Here is a 23,321-nt window from a genome sequence, read left to right as displayed (position 1 = left end):
GTATCTGCCCCTGCCACCCCATTGCATTGGTGATTCTACTTTCAGATCACACACCATAAATGGGTCCTCCCCCCCTGGGCACACTTGCCTTTTGGGATAGCAAGGGAGACACTATTTAGAGCCGGGCACCTATTAATGACCCACACTTTATCATAGCACAGCAGCTTAGGTAGCAAAAGCATAGGGTGAAAGACCATTACTTTCTTGGGGTTGGATAAGACGAGCATGCTCCGCTCCGCCTGCATAAAGGAAGTACCCAGGCCTCAACTACTACTTGGAATTGTTGTGGCCTTTACAGAAAATCAAACCTGCTTGGATCAGCAATTGCAATTTCAAAACAACGTAGTCAAACAGTATCGTTTTTTTTATTATATATCTGCACAAAGGGAATCCTTGGCTCCACAATCTTTAAAAGAAAACCATGTCGTGTTTTCGTACTTGCCCCTAGAGCTAATCCACGAGACACTACCGAATATTTCATGAATGGTAAAAACAACGTTCAACACCGAGTGTGCTTCTTAAAATTTGTAATATTTTTATAATCATTTAATATTTTTACTGCAAATTCATAAAATCTTAATATCAATAAAAGTCTTGTTCATTCTTTATGTTCGGCCGGTTCCTACCCTGAAACTATTTTTGAAAATTATTATAATTTATGGCCAATACACTTATTGGCTATGTAGTGTTCTATGCATGTCATAGAGTGTTCTGTGCGGGTCATGGCGTGTTCTATACGGATCACAGCGTGTTCTATGCGTGTCATAGCGTGTTCTCGTAGACAAATTTAGGGTCCACTTGTGCAACCTTTGCTGCATAGAAAGCGTGCATGACCGTCAGAACCTGTTGCATGTTGGAGAATTCCAGTTCCTGTAGAATAAACGAACCAAATAAATAAGGGAACAGAGAGATGGGGGGGGGAGGCTGTTTATATTGGAGAATTCGAACTCTCAAAGCAAACAATAGTTCCTTCGCCCATGGATCTTATTGACTCAACCCTTAATACCAGGCAGACTGTGGACTTAAAATGAAAGAAAAGAAAGCTTCGTTATTGTAGAGCCCTCACCTGTCTGTCGAAAGGCCCTGTTGGTGTGGGAGAGAAAAGCAAAGTGATCTTTCGTTTGGCATCGTCAGAGGATCCGCGAAGAAACGAGAACCGGTACTGCCACAGTAACGTCTAAAAGAAGACAAACAAATCCTGCATTAGATACGTAACAAAAGGATGGAGAGATTGTGTAGAGTCGCGTTGCCCTCCGAGTCCCCAGCTCCCCTGTTTGTCTACACCAGCCTGTTTGTCCCTGTTTGTCCTCTCCAAACACTAAAGAGGTAACGTTATCTCTTCACTGCGTCAGGACATACACAGCTTTATGTAGCGAGCGGTGGATGCAGTGGGAGCTCGTTTTTCCCTTTTCGACCACCAAAAGTGGTCTTTAGTGATTGCAAAATCACCAAATCGTAGACAATTTCCTGCATCTTATACGTACGTATCCCCTCCCTAAGAGCACATTCTATGGTTAGGCATCAGCCCCCCTCTCCTACCCTATCCTCTGCGCTGTATAGTCGTAGTCCCCTCTTTAAGTCGAGTACCAGCTTCACATTGCGGCCATGCCACTTGCCAGGAAATGTCCGACACTGTTACAGGTAACAAGTCACAGCAAATAAGAGTAAAGAAAAGTCACTGTTACAAGTTACAGTAAATAAGGGTAAGGATACATCACTGTACCAGGTAACAAGTCACAGCAAATAAGAGTAAAGAAAAGTCACTGTTACAAGTTACAGTAAATAAGGGTAAGGATACATCACTGTACCAGGTAACTAGTTACAGCAAATAAGAGTAATGATACGTCACTGTCTTACCTCCACTTGAGCCACGGCGTTGTGTGTTGCCTTATGAACACCGTTTGCGATTTCCATCATGTCGGCTTGAGTATCTTGACAACAATATAAATCAATGAAGAGACTCGAAGACTCGTGTGGGATAATGGCATGGGAACTATAGATTGTGCTTCTCGATTCACATCTAAAAACAGGGGCGTACGCAGCCTATAGGCCTGCAGTCACTGGACTGCAAAAAAAATTGGCGATCTTATTTGCATAACTAGGGGAAAAATCAAATGTTTACTCATTCATTTTTATGTACGTAGTTTTATTTATATGATGAGGTTAAAAACTATAATTTTCTTAATCATGGTAGTCTACAGATGATTTCCAAAATCTTGTTATGTCGTTCAGTGCCACGCGACGAATGAAGTCCTATTTTATATCGAGGATGACAGAGGATCGTGTAATATTCTCAAAAGTTTGACGCCAATTTCAAACCCAAAAGCGGGAGCTATGAAATCTTTACGGGGATGCGGGATGAGGTGCCACGCCCTCATTCAGCTATTGAACGCTTGGACTGCAACTTGTTAAAATCCTGCGTACGCCCCTGAAAAATGCGCAACTTGAAGTATACAAGTGGATACAGAGAAAAAGAACTTCTAAAAGAAAACATGAATCATAAATTAAAAACGAGTTTAAGAAGGGGGTTGGATTTACAGGGTCCGGATTTAATTTGTTATTCTAACAAAACAAAAAGACAATAATGTAACTTTTTTTACTCAAAAGGGGGGTTAAATATCGATTCACCTAACCCACCCCCTCCTCGTTTCCGTCCTGCGAAGTTGAGAACATTTATCTCACTAATAGTTACATGACGACCATCTCTATACCAACCACCGTTTAGCACAGAGTATCCAGCAAAAGGCTCTGTCCATATTAGGGATCTTAAGCAACGATGACGGCAACGCGGACACCGACGGCAAAAACAATGGAATTCGATTCAGAATTAAATAGTAGCACGTGGGAATGCGTTCTGTCTGATACATTTTAGCCGTTTTCCGTAAAACCACGAACGTGAAAACTCCAAGTTTCACGGTCAATTTAGAACGCGGACGTTTGCACTGTAAACTCCACTAACTACGTTCTGCTGAGAAATAATTTCCTTAGTTTATTTTTACTTGTCCCTGACTATTATGTTTTGCTTATTCCATTGCAATTAAATTATTATTGATCGCCACGCGCGAAAACATCTTTTTCGATAGCGTTGTCCTAGCCGTCGTCGTTGCTTAAGGGCCCTATTGTCCCCGAAACGACTGTCTTACCTACGCTGAGATAATTAACATCTGAGGAACTGGTCTGAATACAGAAACAGTTTTCTCTCTTATCCACGAGCTCATCGTCCTGTGGGGCAAAGACTCCATGAGACAGGCAAATAGACTGAATGGGGAGGGAGGGGTTGGTGGCGGCGACGAGTCAAGACATGACGAGAGCGAGAATTTCGCAACTAAGTAGAAACGCAGCTTTTTTGGCCTCTGATTGGGCCTTTTTTTGGGAAGCCTTACTGTCGAATCCGTTGTATCGCGACGCCGCATTTTCAAAACATCGATTTGTTTTCGTCTTTTGGGATTTTCTGTTCCGCCAGTGAGATTATTATAAGCCAATCAGATTCTTGCCATCTCTCGCCTAGTGCAGTTGCCTGGCTTTCTGTCGCGACACTGTCTGGTGGAGGATAGCCAGGGAAGTGCACACAGCGAGACTCTGATTGGCTCAGAATGGTTTTACTGACGGAACAGAAAACCAAAACAATACTGTGAAAGCAACCAAAACAGGGGCGGATCCAGGATTTCAAAATGGGAGAGGGATAATGGCTTTTTGTGTCTGAGAGCTAGTTTAGTTGTCGTTTTATGCTTTATTAGTAGACCAGGTGCACGGAAACCATGGACGACAGCTCGTGTTGCAAGCCTTTGTGAACACACCAATGCGAGAATTTATGTATTGTATGGCAGGGACAAGAGTTCGTCACGCGAGTCTATGTACAGGCGGGACAAGAGTTCGTCACGCGAGTCTATGTACAGGCGGGACAAGAGTTCGTCACGCGAGTCTATGTACCGGCGGGACAAGAGTTCGTCACGCGAGTCTATGTACAGGCGGGACAAGAGTTCGTCACGCGAGTCTATGTACAGGCGGGACAAGAGTTCGTCACGCGAGTCTATGTACAGGCGGGACAAAAGTTCGTCACGTAAGCCTATGTACAGGCGGGACAAGAGTTCGTCACGCGAGTCTATGTACAGGTGGGGACGAGAGTTCGTCACGCAAGGCTATGTACAGGTGGGGACGAGAGTTCATCACGCAAGGCTATGTACAGGTGGGGACGAGAGTTCATCACGCGAGTCTATGTACAGGCGGGACAAGAGTCCGTCACGCGAGTCTATGTACAGGCGGGACAAGAGTTCGTCACGCGAGTCTATGTATAGTATGATGGGGGAGAGAGTTCGTCACGCAAGTGGAGACAATGCGGAGACAAGAATTTATGTATTGTATGGCAGGGACGTGAGTTCGTCACGTAAGCCTATGTACAGGCGGGACAAGAGTTCATCACGCGAGTCTATGTACAGACGGGACAAGAGTTCGTCACGCGAGTCTATGTACAGGCGGGGACGAGAGTTCGTCACGCGAGTCTATGTACAGGCGGGGACAAAAGTTCGTCACGTAAGCCTATGTACAGGCGGGACAAGAGTTCATCACGCGAGTCTATGTACAGGCGGGACAAGAGTTCGTCACGCGAGTCTATGTACAGGCGGGACAAGAGTTCGTCACGCGAGTCTATGTACAGGCGGGACAAGAGTTCGTCACGCGAGTCTATGTACAGGCGGGGACAAGAGTTCGTCACGCGAGTCTATGTACAGGCGGGACAAGAGTTCGTCACGCGAGTCTATGTACAGGCGGGGACAAGAGTTCGTCACGCGAGTCTATGTACAGGCGGGACAAGAGTTCGTCACGCGAGTCTATGTACAGGCGGGACAAGGGTTCGTCACGCGAGTCTATGTATAGTATGATGGGGGAGAGAGTTCGTCACGCAAGTGGAGACAATGCGGAGACAAGAATTTATGTATTGTATGGAAGGGACGTGAGTTCGTCACGTAAGCCTATGTACAGGCGGGGACAAGAGTTCGTCACGCGAGTCTATGTACAGGCGGGACAAGAGTTCGTCACGCGAGTCTATGTACAGGCGGGGACGAGAGTTCTTCACGCGAGTCTATGTACAGGCGGGGACAAAAGTTCGTCACGCGAGTCTATGTACAGGCGGGGACAAAAGTTCGTCACGTAAGCCTATGTACAGGCGGGACAGAGTTCATCACGCGAGTCTATGTACAGGCGGGACAAGAGTTCGTCACGCGAGTCTATGTACAGGCGGGACAAGAGTTCGTCACGCGAGTCTATGTACAGGCGGGGACGAGAGTTCGTCACGCGAGTCTATGTACAGGCGGGGACAAAAGTTCGTCACGCGAGTCTATGTACAGTTGGGGACGAGAGTTCGTCACGCGAGTCTATGTACAGGCGGGGACGAGAGTTCGTCACGCGAGTCTATGTACAGGCGGGGACGAGTATTCGTCACGCGAGTCTATGTACAGGCGGGACAAGAGTTCGTCACGCGAGTCTATGTACAGGCGGGACAAGAGTTCGTCACGCGAGTCTATGTACAGGCGGGACAAGAGTTCGTCACGCGAGTCTATGTACAGGCGGGACAAGAGTTCGTCACGCGAGTCTATGTACAGGCGGGGACAAGAGTTCGTCACGCGAGTCTATGTACAGGCGGGACAAGAGTTCGTCACGCGAGTCTATGTACAGGCGGGACAAGGGTTCGTCACGCGAGTCTATGTATAGTATGATGGGGGAGAGAGTTCGTCACGCAAGTGGAGACAATGCGGAGACAAGAATTTATGTATTGTATGGAAGGGACGTGAGTTCGTCACGTAAGCCTATGTACAGGCGGGGACAAGAGTTCGTCACGCGAGTCTATGTACAGGCGGGACAAGAGTTCGTCACGCGAGTCTATGTACAGGCGGGGACGAGAGTTCTTCACGCGAGTCTATGTACAGGCGGGGACAAAAGTTCGTCACGCGAGTCTATGTACAGGCGGGGACAAAAGTTCGTCACGTAAGCCTATGTACAGGCGGGACAGAGTTCATCACGCGAGTCTATGTACAGGCGGGACAAGAGTTCGTCACGCGAGTCTATGTACAGGCGGGACAAGAGTTCGTCACGCGAGTCTATGTACAGGCGGGGACGAGAGTTCGTCACGCGAGTCTATGTACAGGCGGGGACAAAAGTTCGTCACGCGAGTCTATGTACAGTTGGGGACGAGAGTTCGTCACGCGAGTCTATGTACAGGCGGGGGCGAGAGTTCGTTACGCGAGTCTATGTATAGTATGACGGGGGCGAGAGTTCGTCACGCAAGTTTATATATAATAAGGCAGAGGCAAGAGCTTATGTATAGTATGATCGGAACAAAAGTTTGTCACGCGAGTCCTTATAGTACGGCGGAACAAGAGTTTGTAAAGTAAATTACGTGTAACGAGTTGAGCGGATTCATAACTATTGAAGCGGAACGAGGGATCGTCGGGAAATTTAATTATTTTATATGCATCAAAGCCGGCGCAAGAGTTTGTCATGTGAATTTATGAAGCCTGGTATACCAGGGCGTGGACAAGTGTGTGTCAAGCAAATTCTTTGTATGAAGCGTGTAACCGGCCAACATGGAGATGGGACAGGACAGGAGCGGAACTTAATGCAAGCTATTTTATGTACGGGAAAATGAGAATCCGTACTGAGCTCCTTCTCAGCTGCGATGCTAGCCATAGGGATCCCATGTTTGTGCGAAAGTAATAGCATTATGTGCAACTCGACGCTGACTAGTTGATTGCTCTTTTGACGAATTAAGTCAAAGAGTAAGGCCAAGGGCGGAAAGGTGTCATAAAAAGTTAAGGAGCAGATTACACCCAAGGCATTAAGGATAACACGAATTGAGTGGAATTGATAATACATGGCATGTAATCAACATAATTAAGCATGAGCTCAATCCTTATTATCTCGTTTTAGTCTATGTCTATGTACTTGTGTACTACCTCCAGGTCCCACAGGGGGGCGACAGTCTTGAAACAGGCTACATTAACAGCCCCTCAGTTGTACTGGGTCAAAACTGTCCCCCTCTGTGGGTCTGTACGGGGTTTCACAGGTAGTGAGGTATTGTTCTTTCTTTGTTTATTCCGCTTTAGAAGAGGTTGTAGCTTTGGGAGAAGGATACTGTTTTTGATATCTTCCGGGGAATTTAAGGCAAATAAGACTTCTTGGGGGTGAATGTCAAGGAAACCCTGTACCAACCCGCAGGGGGGTGACAGGAAACGACCAGTTGGTTGACCTGGCGACACGGGTAGAAAAAAGGGGAAGTGATGGTTGATGTCGATAAATTGAATTTTAGAAACTTTTTTTGAAGGGCAACTCTTAAAGGAGATCATAAGAACGAGATTGCTCACTGGTTGTTTTGAAGGAATTTGATTCTCTACCCTGGCGCGAGGAGACACTTTCAGATAGGTTTGGGATAAGAAGATGCGCGCAGACGTATCTGTCCTGCTCGCGGAGTTGAGCATTATATGGAGGTTGCTCTTGCAAATGTCAACAAAGGACCTATTCAAGTGGCAGGATATTAACTCAAACGTTGTTTGTATGCGTTCCCTGCAGGCAATTCTGGAAAAAGTCTTCCCGCGTAACAACGACCCGATCGGGTTATTTAGGTTTGGGGAGAAGAAAAGATTAGAATATTAAAGAGGTTGGATGAGTATGATAAAGCGTTGTCATGAATGCGCGCGATGCACTTGCTGGCGTCGATGGATTCCCTGTTAAAAATATTAAGGTTTGGGAAGTAGGGAACCCATAGACATGTGTTAAGTCAGTGGGAGTGCACAAAGTGCACGGTTACCGGGAGCCAAATTTATCTTCAATCAATCTTAATACCAATCTCCAATCTTAATACGATGCGACAATGGATGCAGTGTAAAATAGGTTACTATTTTTAGGAAACCCGAAACCACTGGATACCCAAATAGAACGCCTGGGACTAGACTGCGGGGTACTTACTGTACAGACGTGAAACACGATCTCCATCAGGTTATGCGTAACATCACTTTGCATCCAGTCACGCGTGACAACCTGTTACAAAACACATCAGGTTATGCGTAACATCACTTTGCATCCAGTCACGCGTGACAACCTGTTACAAAACACATCAGGTTATGCGTAACATCATTTTGCATCCAGTCACGCGTGACAACCTGTTACAAAACACATCAGGTTATGCGTAACATCACTTTTGCATCCAGTCACGCGTGACAACCTGTCACAAAACACATCAGGTTATGCGTAACATCACTTTGCATCCAGTCACGCGAGACAACCTGTCACAAAACACATCAGGTTATGCGTAACATCATTTTGCATCCAGTCACGCGTGACAACCTGTCACAAAACACAGGTTATGCGTAACATCACTTTGCATCCAGTCACGCGTGACAACCTGTCACAAAACACATCAGATTATGCGTTACCTCACTTTGCATTCAGTCACACGTGACAACCTGTCACGAAACACAGGTTATGCGTAACATCACTTTGCATCCAGTCACGCGTGACAACCTGTCACGAAACACATCAGGTTATGCGTTACCTCACTTTGCATCCAGTCACGCGTGACAACCTGTCACAAAACACAGGTTATGCGTAACATCACTTTGCATCCAGTCACGCGTGACAACCTGTCACAAAACACATCAGGTTATGCGTAACATCACTTTGCATCCAGTCACGCGAGACAACCTGTCACAAAACACATCAGGTTATGCGTAACATCATTTTGCATCCAGTCACGCGTGACAACCTGTCACAAAACACAGGTTATGCGTAACATCACTTTGCATCCAGTCACGCGTGACAACCTGTCACAAAACACATCAGATTATGCGTTACCTCACTTTGCATTCAGTCACACGTGACAACCTGTCACAAAACACAGGTTATGCGTAACATCACTTTGCATCCAGTCACGCGTGACAACCTGTCACGAAACATATCAGGTTATGCGTAACATCACTTTGCATCCAGTCACGCGTGACAACCTGTCACGAAACACATCAGGTTATGCGTTACCTCACTTTGCATCCAGTCACGCGTGACAAACTGTCACAAAACACAGGTTATGCGTAACATCACTTTGCATCTAGTCACGCGTGACAACCTGTCACGAATCACATCAGGTTATGCGTAACATCACTTTGCATCCAGTCACGCGTGACAACCTGTCACGAAACACATCAGGTTATGCGTTACCTCACTTTGCATCCAGTCACGCGTGACAACCTGTCACAAAACATGGTTACAACAGATCAAATATTTACTGGACTCCTTGACCTCCTTGTTACCTAACTCTACGCCAGGAGCCAGAAGCCAGTCCCGCTAAGGCACTTGATAGAAAACCGAGTGCTAAGGCGGATCGATATTCGCTCGTGCCGCGTTCGGGTTTTTAGCATTCATGCTCCCATATAGTCCTAGAGGGGGGTCACCAGTTTTGTAAAGTGCATGAACCACCCATATAGTCCTAGAGGGGTCGCCAGTTTAGTACAACCCAATCAGAACGCTAGGGTCTTGGCTCTTCCGAGCCGTGTTTTCACTCACCGGAGGCATCTCGAAGAGTTGCAGTAGCGGGCCTTTGATTGTCAGAAACTTGCGCTTCCAGATGTTCCAGTGGTTGGTGGACTTGAGTCTCTCCCATACCCAACACATGTGTAGAATCTAAACACATGTAGTAAGTTACGTACAGTATTAGCCTCGAAACCATGCTATTCTCGGTAATTTAGACACAGGAGAGAGATTACTGATAGCCTCGCACCAGGCTTCCTTCGGTAATCTAAACACAGGTAGGACATTACTACTAACCTTGTTCCCACGCTACTTTCGGTTATATAGATAAAGGTAGTAAGACATTTCTGATAGCCTCGTACCCAGGACACTCCTGGTAATCTGGACACAGGTAGGACATTACGCACTAGCTTCGTAACTAAACTACTCTTGGTAATATAGATATTAGCCTGCTCTCCGAAGTTTCGGGATTCCTGTGGAAGGCCGGCTAGCCTCGTACACACGCTACTCTCGCTCATATTTACTTATTTTGATTTTTAAATAAAACAATTTTTAAATAAAAATTACGGACCCTCAAGAAACAGTCAAACCATGAGGTGATGTCAAAACTTGTCGCGCTGCATAACAACACCTGGAGTAATTACATTACTGCAAGTGTGAGAATTATTTAGGTCGCATCTAACACCCATCTATTGACGACCAATTAAAGAATTTTGATTCTGGGTCAAGAGGGAACAACAGAGAGTCCGCATACAGGCAGAAATCTTTTGCGCGCTCATCCTGCCTCTGTCATTTCGGTAGTAAATACCTGCTCATCGAATGGTAATGAAGAGTTCGTCATGTTTACCTGAAAAAAAGGGTAATGTCACGTCAAGTCTTATGTCAAGTCTCAGCGCTTATTGTTGAAGTAGGGATAAAATAACAAATCAAAAACTCTTTATTTCAGATTGTTGATTAGATACCACACAGGGCTCAGCCCCCCCCCCCCCCCCTATCCCTTCTAGCAGCCATAAATACAGTAAATGAATGAGACATTATCTACATTAAATGCAGGAGAAAATGCATTGTAAGGGCCTTTTGCCCCCCCCCCCCCCTCCCTCTGTAAAAAACCTTGGCTACGCCGTTGCCCCATACCGTAAAAGCGTTATCTCTTTTACCCCATGTGATTATTGCTTGGCTTAAAGGTAAAAAGGACACCATGTCATGTTAGTGTAGGCACAAGCGTAATATACACTTTTGAAGCATCTGAAAAAAAAAACGGGAAAAATACATTTTGAAATATCCCCCTCCCCCATCCCTCTTCCATCGTATGGACTAGTCCGCGGGAGGCTACCTCTTGCGACGCATTTCCTACTTACTGATTGGTCCAGAAGCATTGATATACGATCCTTGATGGCTGTGTACCATGACAAGAGCTCAGCGCTGTTCTCGCTATACAAGACAACAGAGGCTCCCCCGTCCATCGAGCTTACTTCAAACGCATTGACCCTGTCAACATTCAACATATGAGTTACTTAAGACATTTGCATAGCATGATATAAGCACATAAGTAAGGACGATCGATAGCTTACTTATAACGCAGTGACCCTATCAACACGAGGTTTCCTTCAGACATTTGCATAGCATGGTATAAGCACATAGGCAAGGACGATCAATAGCTTACTTATAACGCAGTGACCCTATCAACACGAGGTTTACTTCAGACATTTGCATAGCATGATATAAGCACATAGGCAAGGACGATCGATAGCTTATTTATAACGCAGTGACCCTATCAACACGAGGTTTACTTCAGACATTTATATAGCATGATATAAGCACATAAGTAAGGACGATCGATAGCTTACTTATAACGCAGTGACCCTATCAACACGAGGTTTACTTCAGACATTTGTATAGCATGATATAAGCACATAAGTAAGGACGATCGATAGCTTACTTATAACGCAGTGACCCTATCAACACGAGGGTTACTTCAGACATTTGCATAGCATGATATAAGCACATAGGCAAGGACGATCGATAGCTTATTTATAACGCAGTGACCCTATCAACACGAGGTTTACTTCAGACATTTGCATAGCATGATATAAACACATAAGTAAGGACGATCGATAGTTTACTGATAACGCAGTGACCCTATCAACACGAGGTTTACTTCAGACATTTATATAGCATGATATAAGCACATAGCCAAGGACGATCGATAGCTTACTGTAAACACATTGACACTATCAAAACGTGAGCTACTTAAGACCTTTGCATAGATATAAGCACATAAGTAAGGATCGATAGCTTACTTCGAACGCTTTCACCCTACGATTACTAAGCATATAAGCTAATTTTACACACATACATAGCATGGGTATTTAGTCAAGGTGACAGAAGCTTCTTTTGGCTGTCCAACTTACTTTAAGTTCAATGTATAGCTTTTAGATAAGCACATCACAATATCCAATCCTATCATTATCTCTCATTAAGAATTGGTGTTAGTAAGGATGGGATCTAAAATTTACAAATTTACCTGCCGCCATATGTTTTACGTATATATGGGTGCCCTCTCTTTCTGAAAATCCGGGATCCGCCCCTGATAGGGGTGTGTCCACAAGGGTGAGTAACAAATGCGGAGGCGCCCTACCTCAGGTTATCCTCGCCTGTCTTGTATCTTGAGATAGAGGCGAACGTGAGAGGGAGCACGATGTTGTCTGTCCAACTCTGCATGGAGGACATGGAACTTGTTTCACCGAACTCATTTGAAGTCTTAAAGAATAAGATGATTAGCCAATCCCTTGCAATTAAATTTAAATTCAATATTTATTATCAGGAATGTAGAATGTGAGATTGGTGCAGACTGAATATTGATCTGTTCAGATGGTTAAAGAAACTTCTGAATTATGAACAAAATCTTTATAGACCTGATGACCTACCAATCTGCTGTGTTCATGAGAATCTTCATTGGCTTCCTCTATACTTCGCACTATACCATTTGCTATAACAAAAATACATAGGCATATGTTAATTCTTTTTATCAGAGTATGAAAAAATTAGAACAATTAACAATCGACAATGGGGTGCATCAATATTTATGAGGTTGCTGTGGTACAGTAAAAACCCGCATGTAAGCTTGGCAAAACAGTTTCTTATATTTAGGGGTATTTCTAAAAAATAAGGCAAAATAGGTTCTTATTTTTTTATTCCAAGTTGTTTAATAAACAGTAGGATTCATAATCATTTTGCTATAGAGATATCCTACTGACTGTATGTATCTGTAATCTTATCTTAATGGAACAGCAAAATGTTTAGCAAATTTCTATTTTTAAGCCCCATAAGTTGTTTCATTTTCAATGGAGTAACCCATCATATAAGAAAATTTTGATTTTTTAGGCTTAGTAGGTTCTTATATTTTGGGGTATTCAAATCCAAAATTTCTGCCTATAGGTTCTTTCACGCAGGTTTTTTCTGTAACAATGACAGACCATACCTTGTATTTCTTGCTTATGCAATGAACCTGTCAAAGAAATTGTGAACTAAATACGCATATAAACCACAGTTAATATATATGGGAGAGGGGAGATGATAGCTTAAAGGGCAATCATATAAAAACATGGAGAGAAGGGGCCCTCAATATAATAAAACATATGGCAGGGGGGGTACATTTGAGAGATTTAGCTTCCCTCATCCTCTAAAATTTAAGTTGGGAGGAAGGAGGATTCCAGGGGGTATCCTGTCATTAGGCAACCATTTTCATGAATGATGTGTCAATTAGGCAACCATCTAATGTCTTGGCATGGTTGCCTAGTGGACGGTTGCCTAACAACTCGGTTGTCTGGTGACCTTAACCTTCCAGGGTACATGATCCCTCTGAATTTACCCCTGGCTTCAGGCGTCGTGGTAATAGTACCTGTGCTTCCATGTGTAACAACTATTTCCACCTCAGACCCGCCTTCTCTCAGTGCTGCCACCTGGAAATAAATTATAAAATGCAAATGTCTAGTATTTCGATAGCACAGATCTACAATGTGGAACATGTACAATGTGCTCTTTGCATGCAACTAAGTTCAGGGTTTGAAATAGAGAAAAAGGAAAAATGAATACAAAACAGTTAAAAAATGTATAATATGTTTTATTGAGTATTCATTGATTTATACATGTATAGCTTGATGCATATTTAGGTGCATGTAAAAACTGCATTTTCATCACACATCCGCTCAGAAAAGTGGGGCTCTCAGCCCCCCCCTTCCTTGTCCCCCGCCCCCTGGGGGAGTTGATAAATTCCAGATCAGGTACAATACATGGGCTTATCCAAAAAATGCAGGGTGGGGTCCGACAATAATTCACTGGCCTTGGAATTGTTTCAAAATTCTAAGCAATTTCTGAGCTCCGGTAAATAGGTCACTAATTACATCTAGAATAACTTTTTCTAGATACACAGAAAAGTCATAACTCAATTCTATTCTCAATCCAAGTTTTTGCAAATTAGCAGGGTGGGGTCAAGACCTCTTAGGCCCTCTTTTCTGGACAAGAACCTGTAGTATCGGGTTTGTGAGTGGTTTTTAAAATTATATCCCAGTAAGGGGGGGGGGGGGGGGGGGAGAGGGGGGTTAGCTCTTAGGGGTAAGAATTTCCGTTGACAACGCCCAAAATGGAATATGCCATCCCTTAGGGTTAAGATCGATTTTTGCTGACAATCACCACCATCTGTTTTTATCTGAGTCCCTCCCCCTCCCCGGATTATATCCTAAAATACTTACAGCTTCATCGTGAGTGGCATGTCTCAGGTCATGGCCGTTAACCTATAAAACAAACATAAACAAAGGAAAAGGGCCATACTTAGGAGAAAAACATGAGCAGCTCTTTCCCCTCCCGCAAAAAAATAAAATAATAACTTGTTTTGTGTGGTCAAAATAGTTCTAATAGTTTTCTTGTTGTACTATGATATGTAATGTATGCATCATGTTTTGTATGTTGTCAATTATCATCTAAGCAATCGATAATATTGTTATAATATCAAAATATCAGTTATGCTTCTGCTTCTGGGAATAAGGATCAAGTTCAGCATCATGGAAATAAGTTGAGGCATCAAAAAAGGACAACCCCGTCTTGAGCCAGTCTTGTACCCAGACGCAGCGCGATGCATTTTGGAGAGGTTGAATAAGCGCATGGTGCATGACAGTCAGGATGCGGTATGGGGGTCGGAATTCGCTTGACATCCTGCAGAACTCAGGAAATGTCTCGTAAATTTTTCAAATAATTTGTAAGCAGCGTTTTCATGATCGTTTTTTCACTTTTTTGTGAAAGTCTAAGGGCCTACCAATACATACTCGTTGAAAACCATTTAGTTTTCTTTTTGGTTGTTCCCTGTTCAATTAGAGGACATTTTCATTTCTTAAAATTCAAGATGGCGGAGAACACTGATGAGCTTGATAGATCATTTCATGAAATGAATTTGGATGGTCTTAATTTTCTGGCACTTATTTGAGCTCATACTGCTCTAGTTGGTTTGTAGTCATCGCAAATATCTTCTTTTAGAGATATAATTCGAGCACAAATTGTCTTCATGTTCCCTAGAAGAAAGCCACTATTTGCACATGATCTTATGCCGAATTCCAAACTCCAGGAAAGTATATAGGCTATTTCTGCAGTTATCATGTGCACATTGAATTTTTCAAGCAAGAAATGCAGTATGGATAGGTCTTTCTTCATCTATGAAAATTCGTAACATTTGCTCGACAATTTCATCCGCCATCTTGGATCTAAAATCTGCCAGTCTTTTCTTTTTCCGTCTCAGCTTCAGGATTACTGTGGATGTCCCCGCAACAGCAAATAATGACTGAGTACGAGTCTGGTCTTGAGCTGTTACAGCTGGTGGTAACCCAGTACTGGCATACCTCCAATATTATATCTCCCTCGTACAAGTTATTTGTTGCAGCAGCTGAGAACAGAAGATATAACATCAGCCACAAATGCAGGAGAACCAATCTCTCACTTGCTTAAAAGTGTAAGACAAAGTCAAAATCTGCTTCTGACACATCGGGCAATCAAGTTTTGAATTTGTAATAAAAACACATTTTGTACCCTCTGATTGGTTTAACACAGAGATAGCATGATCCAAAGCCATCTAAATATAGGCCATCATTATAGACAAATTCAGAGGAAACTCTTATTTGGAAGAGGTGCTTATTGAAGCAGTTGTGGTATGGTAATTCAAGTACTGCTCACCTGCTTGGTCTTTGTATATTCTTGATATTGCAACAGGAAGATTGCTTTCTCTACCACCCTAAAAAAGTGATTTGTATATACAAAAGTGACTAAGTAGGTGAAATGCATCATGCTGTTTTCAAGACCTGATACAGACAGCTTTGGGATTCAAAACAACACCATAATAAGCAAAATGTTTAATATATCCCCCCCTTCCTGGTTCTGAATGCACCTGAGCAATTTGATAGATATTTTAATAAGACATTTTTTTTTCACTTCAATCAGCAGCTTACATACCCTAATACTCATACCAAGTCCTCCTATCTTTCTTCTTGTGATTCTAACATTTCTCTCCTATTTGCAAAAGAAACAAAAGAGTCAAACACTGGTCTTTTCTTCTTTTTCTCTTTGTGATTCTAGCATTTATCTATCATAGGAAACAGTAACACAAAAATCGTACACTGGTCGCAAGGAGGTCAGACATTTACAACGTGACAACTGGATGGGCTCACACCAGACACAGACACAAGTCCCTCACCCCAATACTTCCTAAATATATAATAATATATATAATAATCAGGCAGAGTGTTCCTTAGTAAAAAGAAAATTAATTGAGGGGTTTTAAATTGAAAATGAACAAGTCTCAGAGCTTATAAGCCGTCAACTTAATAGTACTACTTTAAGGAACACTATTATCTTTCATTACCTTATAAATATTTTTGTCATCTTCAATACTGTAAAGGGGTGCATCACAGTGCCAGTTTAAATACCTTAGATAAAGTTCCTGGTTTAGAATCAAGGCCGGGGGATCCATTCCTGATTGGCTGGAAAATGATTAAATGGTTGAGGGTATGCTATCATTATACAAGATAATAATGCACCAAGTTGAATCACCTTTTTGTACCAAGAATTCTTTTTGTCTATCAAATTACAGGACAAGACACAACATGTGAGTTTATTGAAAAAGACAAGTTATTCAAATATAGAGTAGCATATCAGATACAGAGGTCAGTTTGTGCTAACTCCTATTGGTGATTTGAGAATAAAATAGAACGATTTTATAAAAAAAAAATTAAAAAAAACAACACTTTTATCATATATCTTCATGTCTAAATCAGGGTAGTGGTTTTGAAAATTTACCCATAGTTCTTTATGAAAGTTGTGTTTTATTCAGCGGCAGCCCCCCCTCCCACCCTCCCCTCATCATGTTCTCTTCCTAAAAAAAGAGAATTTTTAGTACAGGCAACCCAAATTATCACCAGTCCAAATTTAGGCTTTCTCTAATATGGAATCACATAAATAATATATCTGTTTTTAGCCAATCACTCTAAAAGCTTCATCATGATTTACACATTTTTACTGATAAGAGCAAAAAAAATACTTCAAAATTCAATAGATATCTTATCTTAATTGCATGATTTTAACAACTGCAGGTGCTCTTCAATAAAAACTGGTTGCAGATCTTTCTTTTTGATATGAAATACACTTAGGAAATGGACATTATATAATAAAAGGAAGTAATTTAAACTAAATGATTTGAGTGCATATAAGCTTTTTAAATGACAGAGAAAAAAATTAACACAATTGAAAGTTTCTATATTAAAGAATAAAAGGGAAGCTAAAGTTGGTTTATAAGGATATTACAGATGACTGAAATGGAAATCACCTTATCAAATAAAAACAGGATAAGTTGTCTGGTTTAGATAAAGCCATAAATCTTTAACTCATTGTTTGATTTGAAAGCTTTTTGATAGCCCATACCAAATGAAGGCAATTTACTTGAGTAAAGTAAAAACATGACTACAAGGAAACAGCTATATTGGAAATGTCACTACCATTAAAAATACAAAAACAAGTATATATAATTGACAAAGACAGTAGGGTCGAACAAATAAAAGTTAAACAAAACCTCAAAAAGAAATAAACAGAAACAATCAGACCGATATAAACATAACAAAGGGCCGTCAAAATAACGATTATTATTTTCGGGTCTCACAATACTCCTCGTTTCGTATTTCGATTATTAAAATAACAAATCCACTTGGGTAAAAAATCATGCATTCTCTCAGACTTCTTGAGTTTGCAAGGAAGAACCACGAAAAGGCCAGACAACATAAGTTACATTAAACAATTTCAGTTATAATCTTTTTTTCCAAGATCGCAATAAAATAACTTAACTGAGTTGAAATTGTTCACTACTAATGGAATTTATCAGGATTGCAAGGTTGGTGGTTGAAAACTGACCCCAAGGATCAAGAAAATTTGACCTCAAATGTTTCAACGCAGCAAAGATCGCCGCTAAAAACAGCTAAACGGTCTCACACTTGTGAAGACAAAAACTACCCATTCAAACCCTCAGCGTAAAATCGCTCAATTATATTGAAAAGTGTGTGATACCATAAGTAACAAAATACTGAAGGGCTAAGATATTTTCCTTACGCTTCCAGTGGCTAGTTGAGCGTTCGGCGAAGCATATGGACCGCCTTCTTTCTGGATCGTCAGAGCTTCTCTTGAAAGCTTGACTCGGACTTTCTGTAATTCCCCCTTTGCCACTTGCATGTAAAGATACCCCGAAGATACGGGTCCCTGAAAGAAAGGACAAATAAGCGTTATCAAGGATCGATTCATTCAGGCACAGCTTCCGATCATTTGTAATCACAGGTCTGCACAATTTCAAACATGAATGAGTTGAGAGCTCACCGCCATAATTTCGTTGCTCTTTTAGTGATGTAATGACAAACTCTTTAAAAGCTGAAATCTAGTTCCATAGCAGACTTAAGCGTTTCGTGGTATAATACAGAAGTCCCTTCGGCGTTGTGTCTAATCGTTTACACACTGCAAGATTTTGTGAAATAAGATCGGCGACTTGTTCGCTCCCCTGGCCCCGACGGTAATGTTTTGGTTGCGTAGAAAAACAGCAGGGTATATTTTCTCGAGGGAGGAGGGGCTAAAATACCTTTTAAAATTCCATATTTTATAAACGATCTGAGAAAGATTAGATCTTTTTTTACCCTGATACGAAAAATAAAGAAAGATTTTTTATCATTTGGTAGAGATATACAGGTAAGGACTAAACTGAGTTTGTAGATTAGTATTCAATTTTTCCATCCTAACCCTACCCAACCCTAAATATTTTTTTGCGCATAATTTTCTATCCCTGATAGCGTTTCGACTTCCGATATAACAGGAAAACCACTTCCGGTATAAACAAGTCCAAGTGAGCTCGTGATCGAATAACGTGACCTTGTATTCGGTGTGTACTTCAGAGGATTTTTTTTGTCAAATTGTTCATGTGTGCAAAAAGCTTGATTAAGGGAGGGAGGGTTGACCCTTTGTGCGCGACTGCGCCTTCCCGAGGCAAGCATGTAATATTAATAAGGAAGCTATCAGAAAAAGGAAACTAAGGGTGCGTTTTTTTCCCTATCATTCTTGAATGGAAATGGTTGGTAGAGAATGTTCAGAATAGTATTCTACAGGTAGCAGAATGCATGGGAGGAATGGCCTTCGTTCCATATCGCAATGGAAACAGGGGATAAACGAACGCGCGCTTTTTCTATTCTAATCATTCTCATTCCAGAATCACGAGTAAAAAAACGCGCCCTAAATTCGAGCTTGGACAGTTTTAAGTAGCAGTCTCGATTTCCAGCTCGTTTTTGATCGCATGCTCACGCATTTTTTTCCGCCTAAAAATGCTCGGACTCGCATAAAAAACGAGGTGCTCGCAAAAGACCATTCGGGGGCCCTCATGTTTTATGTATAATATCTAAACGTGCCACTGATAACAAAATGACGAGACAACCCTTTATCAGTTTATCATTGTGTCATCCAAGGGGCAGAGGATGGATTGTGTCAGTGATTTCAGACTGACAATTTAAGGATCGGCTGCTCAAGAGATTAGTTCGAGGCTTGACTCCAGACTCCAGATAATACACTCTTTTTTTATAAGAACATCAGGTTTTAAGTTGAGGCTGGGACGTTTTTAGTTTTGGGGCATTTTAAGGCTGAACCGTTCTTATTGATGTTCTTAAATCCCAGTGACATTGCAGCCAGAAATATACACATATCGCTAGTATGAACACAATGTTAATTGTTTATTTTTAGAGCGCACTACTCTAATTAAAAAAATATATTTTACTGCTATCTGCGCCATGGCATTTTCCTTTTCTTAGAATCTGGCGAAATCTCAAGCCTTACCAAGGGTATAAGCCAGTTCATGGTGATCGATCAATATCTCTTTTTATTAGGTTTGGGTGGTAAAAAGCCTTCACAGCAGAAAAAAGCAAATTGTGACATCAAATGGTCTTCCATTTTCCTTTAACAAGCATTCGAGCATAAAAAGATATAATTAATTAATTATTAATTAATTGGTCACTGACCCTGAAAATTCTGACGTCTTGACAACTATTCACTGTACCCCCCCCTCTTTTGCAGGGCTCATGTGAGTCCCCCCCCCCCCCCCCCCCCCCGCTGTGTTGCATTAGAAGTATGATGGATTGCCGACCTTTTGGTGGTGGAGGGGAGGGGGGGAGTGATGGGACTTGGGCCTGAAATTCTAGAATCAATACTAACGTTTTCTTCCAATATCAATTAGAATCAGTTTCGCAAATACAAAAGCCACATAAAGATAGCAATCAAAACCTTATTTATATTACTAACTCCTCTTCTACTTCTGAATTGCGGTTAAACAATGTTATCGGTCATTGAGAACCGCAATGTGTTTTTGTTATTATTTTTGTTTTTCTTTACCGGAAATTTCTTCGTTGCCCTAAAAAACATAGAATTGTTATCAAGGTTGAAATTAAACTATGTAAAATGCAAGAGCGTGTAGCCGTACGCAGCTTTTTCAGATCAATGTATGAGATATCCACATGCATGCAATTTCTTCATTCGTCAAAGCTGTTGATAGACCTTAAATTGAGAAGTGCGACAAAATCTTAACAATTCACGAGAATTTGAAGTTATTACTGTTATCGAGCCAAATCCTAATCACAGACCATTAGTGTTGCTCAATAATCATGTATATGTACGCGCGCAAACCTGACCAAATGGTGCGACAGAATTTTGTCAGAAATTGTTATCTTTTGAGACGACCGCAGAACGTTCAAGTGTCAAGTTTGCGAGAGTCAAGCAAAAGATTTGTAGCGTCATTCGATATTCACTGCCTAGCAGTAGGCTCCATGGACCATAAGTCTTATAAACAACGGTGGATACTGTGAATTATCACAATAAGCTCCTACTACAGGGAGCTTACGGCGCAGTAACATGAAAAACACTTACAGCCATAGCAAAGAATGAATTAAGTAAACACCAAAAGCACATCCTCGCAATGATACAAAGATTGAAATGTTCATGTAAATATTGTCCTGCGTCCTTTTGCCATTAATTGCCTATGATAATTCTATCATTAAGAGTAATCCCACGCAAAAAGTGCTCGATAGAGACTCACCTAGATCGATATCGTTGGCACCATTTCAGGACTAGAGGTAGCTAACATGATATATTCAAACGTTGGGGTAAAGTTGTTGGACTTGATCAAGTGAAGAGCTGGCAAGTGATCTCTGTTAACTACAGATCTTGGAATTCGCATAAGGTCAACAGAAAAGGGCACGATGTATATTCAGGCGCGCGTGTAATCTCATGAAATATAATAACCAAATGTCACGGTAATAGGGCTTGATTACTCGATGCTATGGGCACCCCTGTGGTGACAGTACATAAATATGGGCACCCTGTGGTGGAGCTTACCGGGAATAAATGGGCGACCTGTGGTTTGTAAGCAAAACTCATTCCTTGATATGACATACTTACACAATAAGGATAAATTAAACCTTTTTTGCTTAACTAATCACAGCGTCTCAACTGGCGTGTCTCAGTTAGCTAGGGCGGTTAGTGTCTTTGCCGGAAGCTGTTTTGAGATCGCCCTGGGCCAATAGTCGAATAGTGCAAAAGTCCAATGTCGACCAAACATGATAGAGATACTCGTCGTATTTTCTAGGAGACAAAATCGGGCCAGGTATTTTTAGGGGGTTTCTGGAGAGAAAATGGGTTTTTCTACTAGAAATGGTATTTTTAGGGGCTACTAGCCAACGTTGTCTGATACCATTTTTTACAGGAGGGGGCCCAAAAGGTCATTTCAAGGTATTTGTTCCTGCAGTTTAGATAATGTCTTTCCCTGCTAGCAGAGGCCTCTTTTCTCTGTATTTCGTTGGGCTGGAGTTCGCGAGGAAAAGAACTCCAGCCCAGCGAAATACAGAGAAAAGAGGCCTCTGCTAGCAGGGAAATAATGTCTCATACATTTACTGTATTTGTAGCTGCTAGAAGGGGGGGCCGGGCCCCCTGGGCCACCCCCCTGGCTACGCCCCTGGATACTACCGACTTCTAAACAAAAACACTTTTAAAATTTACAAGAGCAATTTATTATTATTTGGATACTTAAATGTTTTCCATATTCAGGGGCAAATTTTGCTTCTGGGGTATTTTTAGGATAACAATTTTTGGTATGTAGGTATTTTTAAGGGTATATCTCCAGTTTCCCGACGAGCTATGTTGAGGGGTTTGGGTGGGGGGTCTAGGACTGGAATAGGGCTGCATTTTTTTTTTCTTGCTCACAGGAGCAAGCTTCATTCCTTTAGAATTTCATTGCTCTCAGGAGTTCCTTTATTATCCATATTGAAAATCAGACTTTTTTTATTACAAAATGCGTCCTTACAGGGTGTGTACCCCGCTGGCAGAGCTTTTCTCTCCCTTTGTTTTTAACATTTTCCTTGCCGATCCGCATTTCGGGTTTTTTGCGTTAGTACTTACGACCAAAACAACGCGAGTAGCCAAAACCGCGAATACAAGCACAACCAAGAAACACTAGGGAAAGCCTCTGTTAGCAGGGTACAGTGTGTGAGACTCTACACTTCAAATCGCATGATTTATGATTTTTTTGCGCTATATTTAGGTTTGAGACCCCCACACCCGATGCATGTGCCAAGGACAATATGAACTCTGGAATCTGAAATGCTCCTAAGAAATTCGAGGAGAGTAACTTACAAGAGGTTCAATCACAGTATTTTCTAAAACCGAAGAACACAAAACATCTTACTTTGCGTGCATTTCAATGTAGCTTGCTTTTGTTTTTTCTGGGCACAAAAAATGCCATATGCACGTGCGGACTGGACAGCAAAGGCAGCAATGTAGACCATGGTCGTAGTGTGCTGCATACATATGATGACGACATCAATACATTACTATAGCAACACACCCATTCCCGAGAGAGGCAAGTGTATATTTTTTTTTTTCATATTTTTCGATGTACATCTCAGCGAGCTGTGCGCGGCGTAACCGACTAAGACAGGGCTTGGATCCTATAGCCTCCCCATTAATCTGCGGGTACCTTAGGTTCCTTTGTGTTGTACAGTTTGCTAGATAGCCAGGGGCGTACGCAGCCTATAGGCCTGCAGTCACTGGACTGCAAAAAATTTACGCAGCCTAAAGGACTGCAGTCACTGGACTGCAAAAAAATGACGGTTTTATTTGCATAACGAAGGGAAAAAATAAATGTTTACGCATTCAATTTTATGTTCGTAGCTTTATATATGATGACGTGAAAAGCTTTAATTTTCTTG

The 23,321-nt window shown here is 42.0% G+C and overlaps 1 protein-coding gene across 3 annotated transcripts; it reads right to left on the bottom strand.

Moving 5' to 3' along the window:
- Positions 1-346: 346 nt before the first annotated feature.
- LOC5508101 (gamma-2-syntrophin) lies at positions 347-21,329 on the bottom strand. Of its 3 annotated transcripts, none has more exons than XM_048734615.1 (20): positions 21,155-21,329; positions 18,148-18,294; positions 16,479-16,532; positions 16,006-16,062; positions 15,730-15,787; positions 15,399-15,442; positions 14,262-14,303; positions 13,412-13,472; positions 12,992-13,018; positions 12,438-12,499; positions 12,149-12,270; positions 10,869-10,998; positions 10,319-10,357; positions 9,547-9,663; positions 7,957-8,028; positions 3,144-3,222; positions 1,858-1,931; positions 1,540-1,632; positions 1,067-1,177; positions 347-870 (listed from the first exon to the last, which is right to left on the bottom strand). In XM_048734615.1, the coding sequence occupies exons 2-20, from the start codon at positions 18,265-18,267 to the stop codon at positions 763-765; spliced, it is 1,470 nt and encodes a 489-aa protein (XP_048590572.1). In that variant the 5' UTR covers positions 18,268-18,294; positions 21,155-21,329; the 3' UTR covers positions 347-762. The 3 variants fall into 3 exon arrangements, with proteins under 3 accessions (XP_048590572.1, XP_048590573.1, XP_048590571.1); XM_048734616.1 differs by lacking the exon at positions 21,155-21,329 and adding an exon at positions 18,409-18,611 and having other exon boundaries at positions 12,149-12,225; XM_048734614.1 differs by lacking the exon at positions 21,155-21,329 and adding an exon at positions 18,409-18,610.
- Between the last annotated feature and the right edge of the window lie 1,992 nt (positions 21,330-23,321).

This window comes from Nematostella vectensis, chromosome 11 (assembly GCF_932526225.1).
Source record: "Nematostella vectensis chromosome 11, jaNemVect1.1, whole genome shotgun sequence".
In the NCBI taxonomy this organism is placed as follows: domain Eukaryota; kingdom Metazoa; phylum Cnidaria; class Anthozoa; order Actiniaria; family Edwardsiidae; genus Nematostella; species Nematostella vectensis.
The sequence above is the reverse complement of the archived record's forward strand: the minus strand, read 5'-3'. Positions and strand labels throughout refer to the sequence as shown.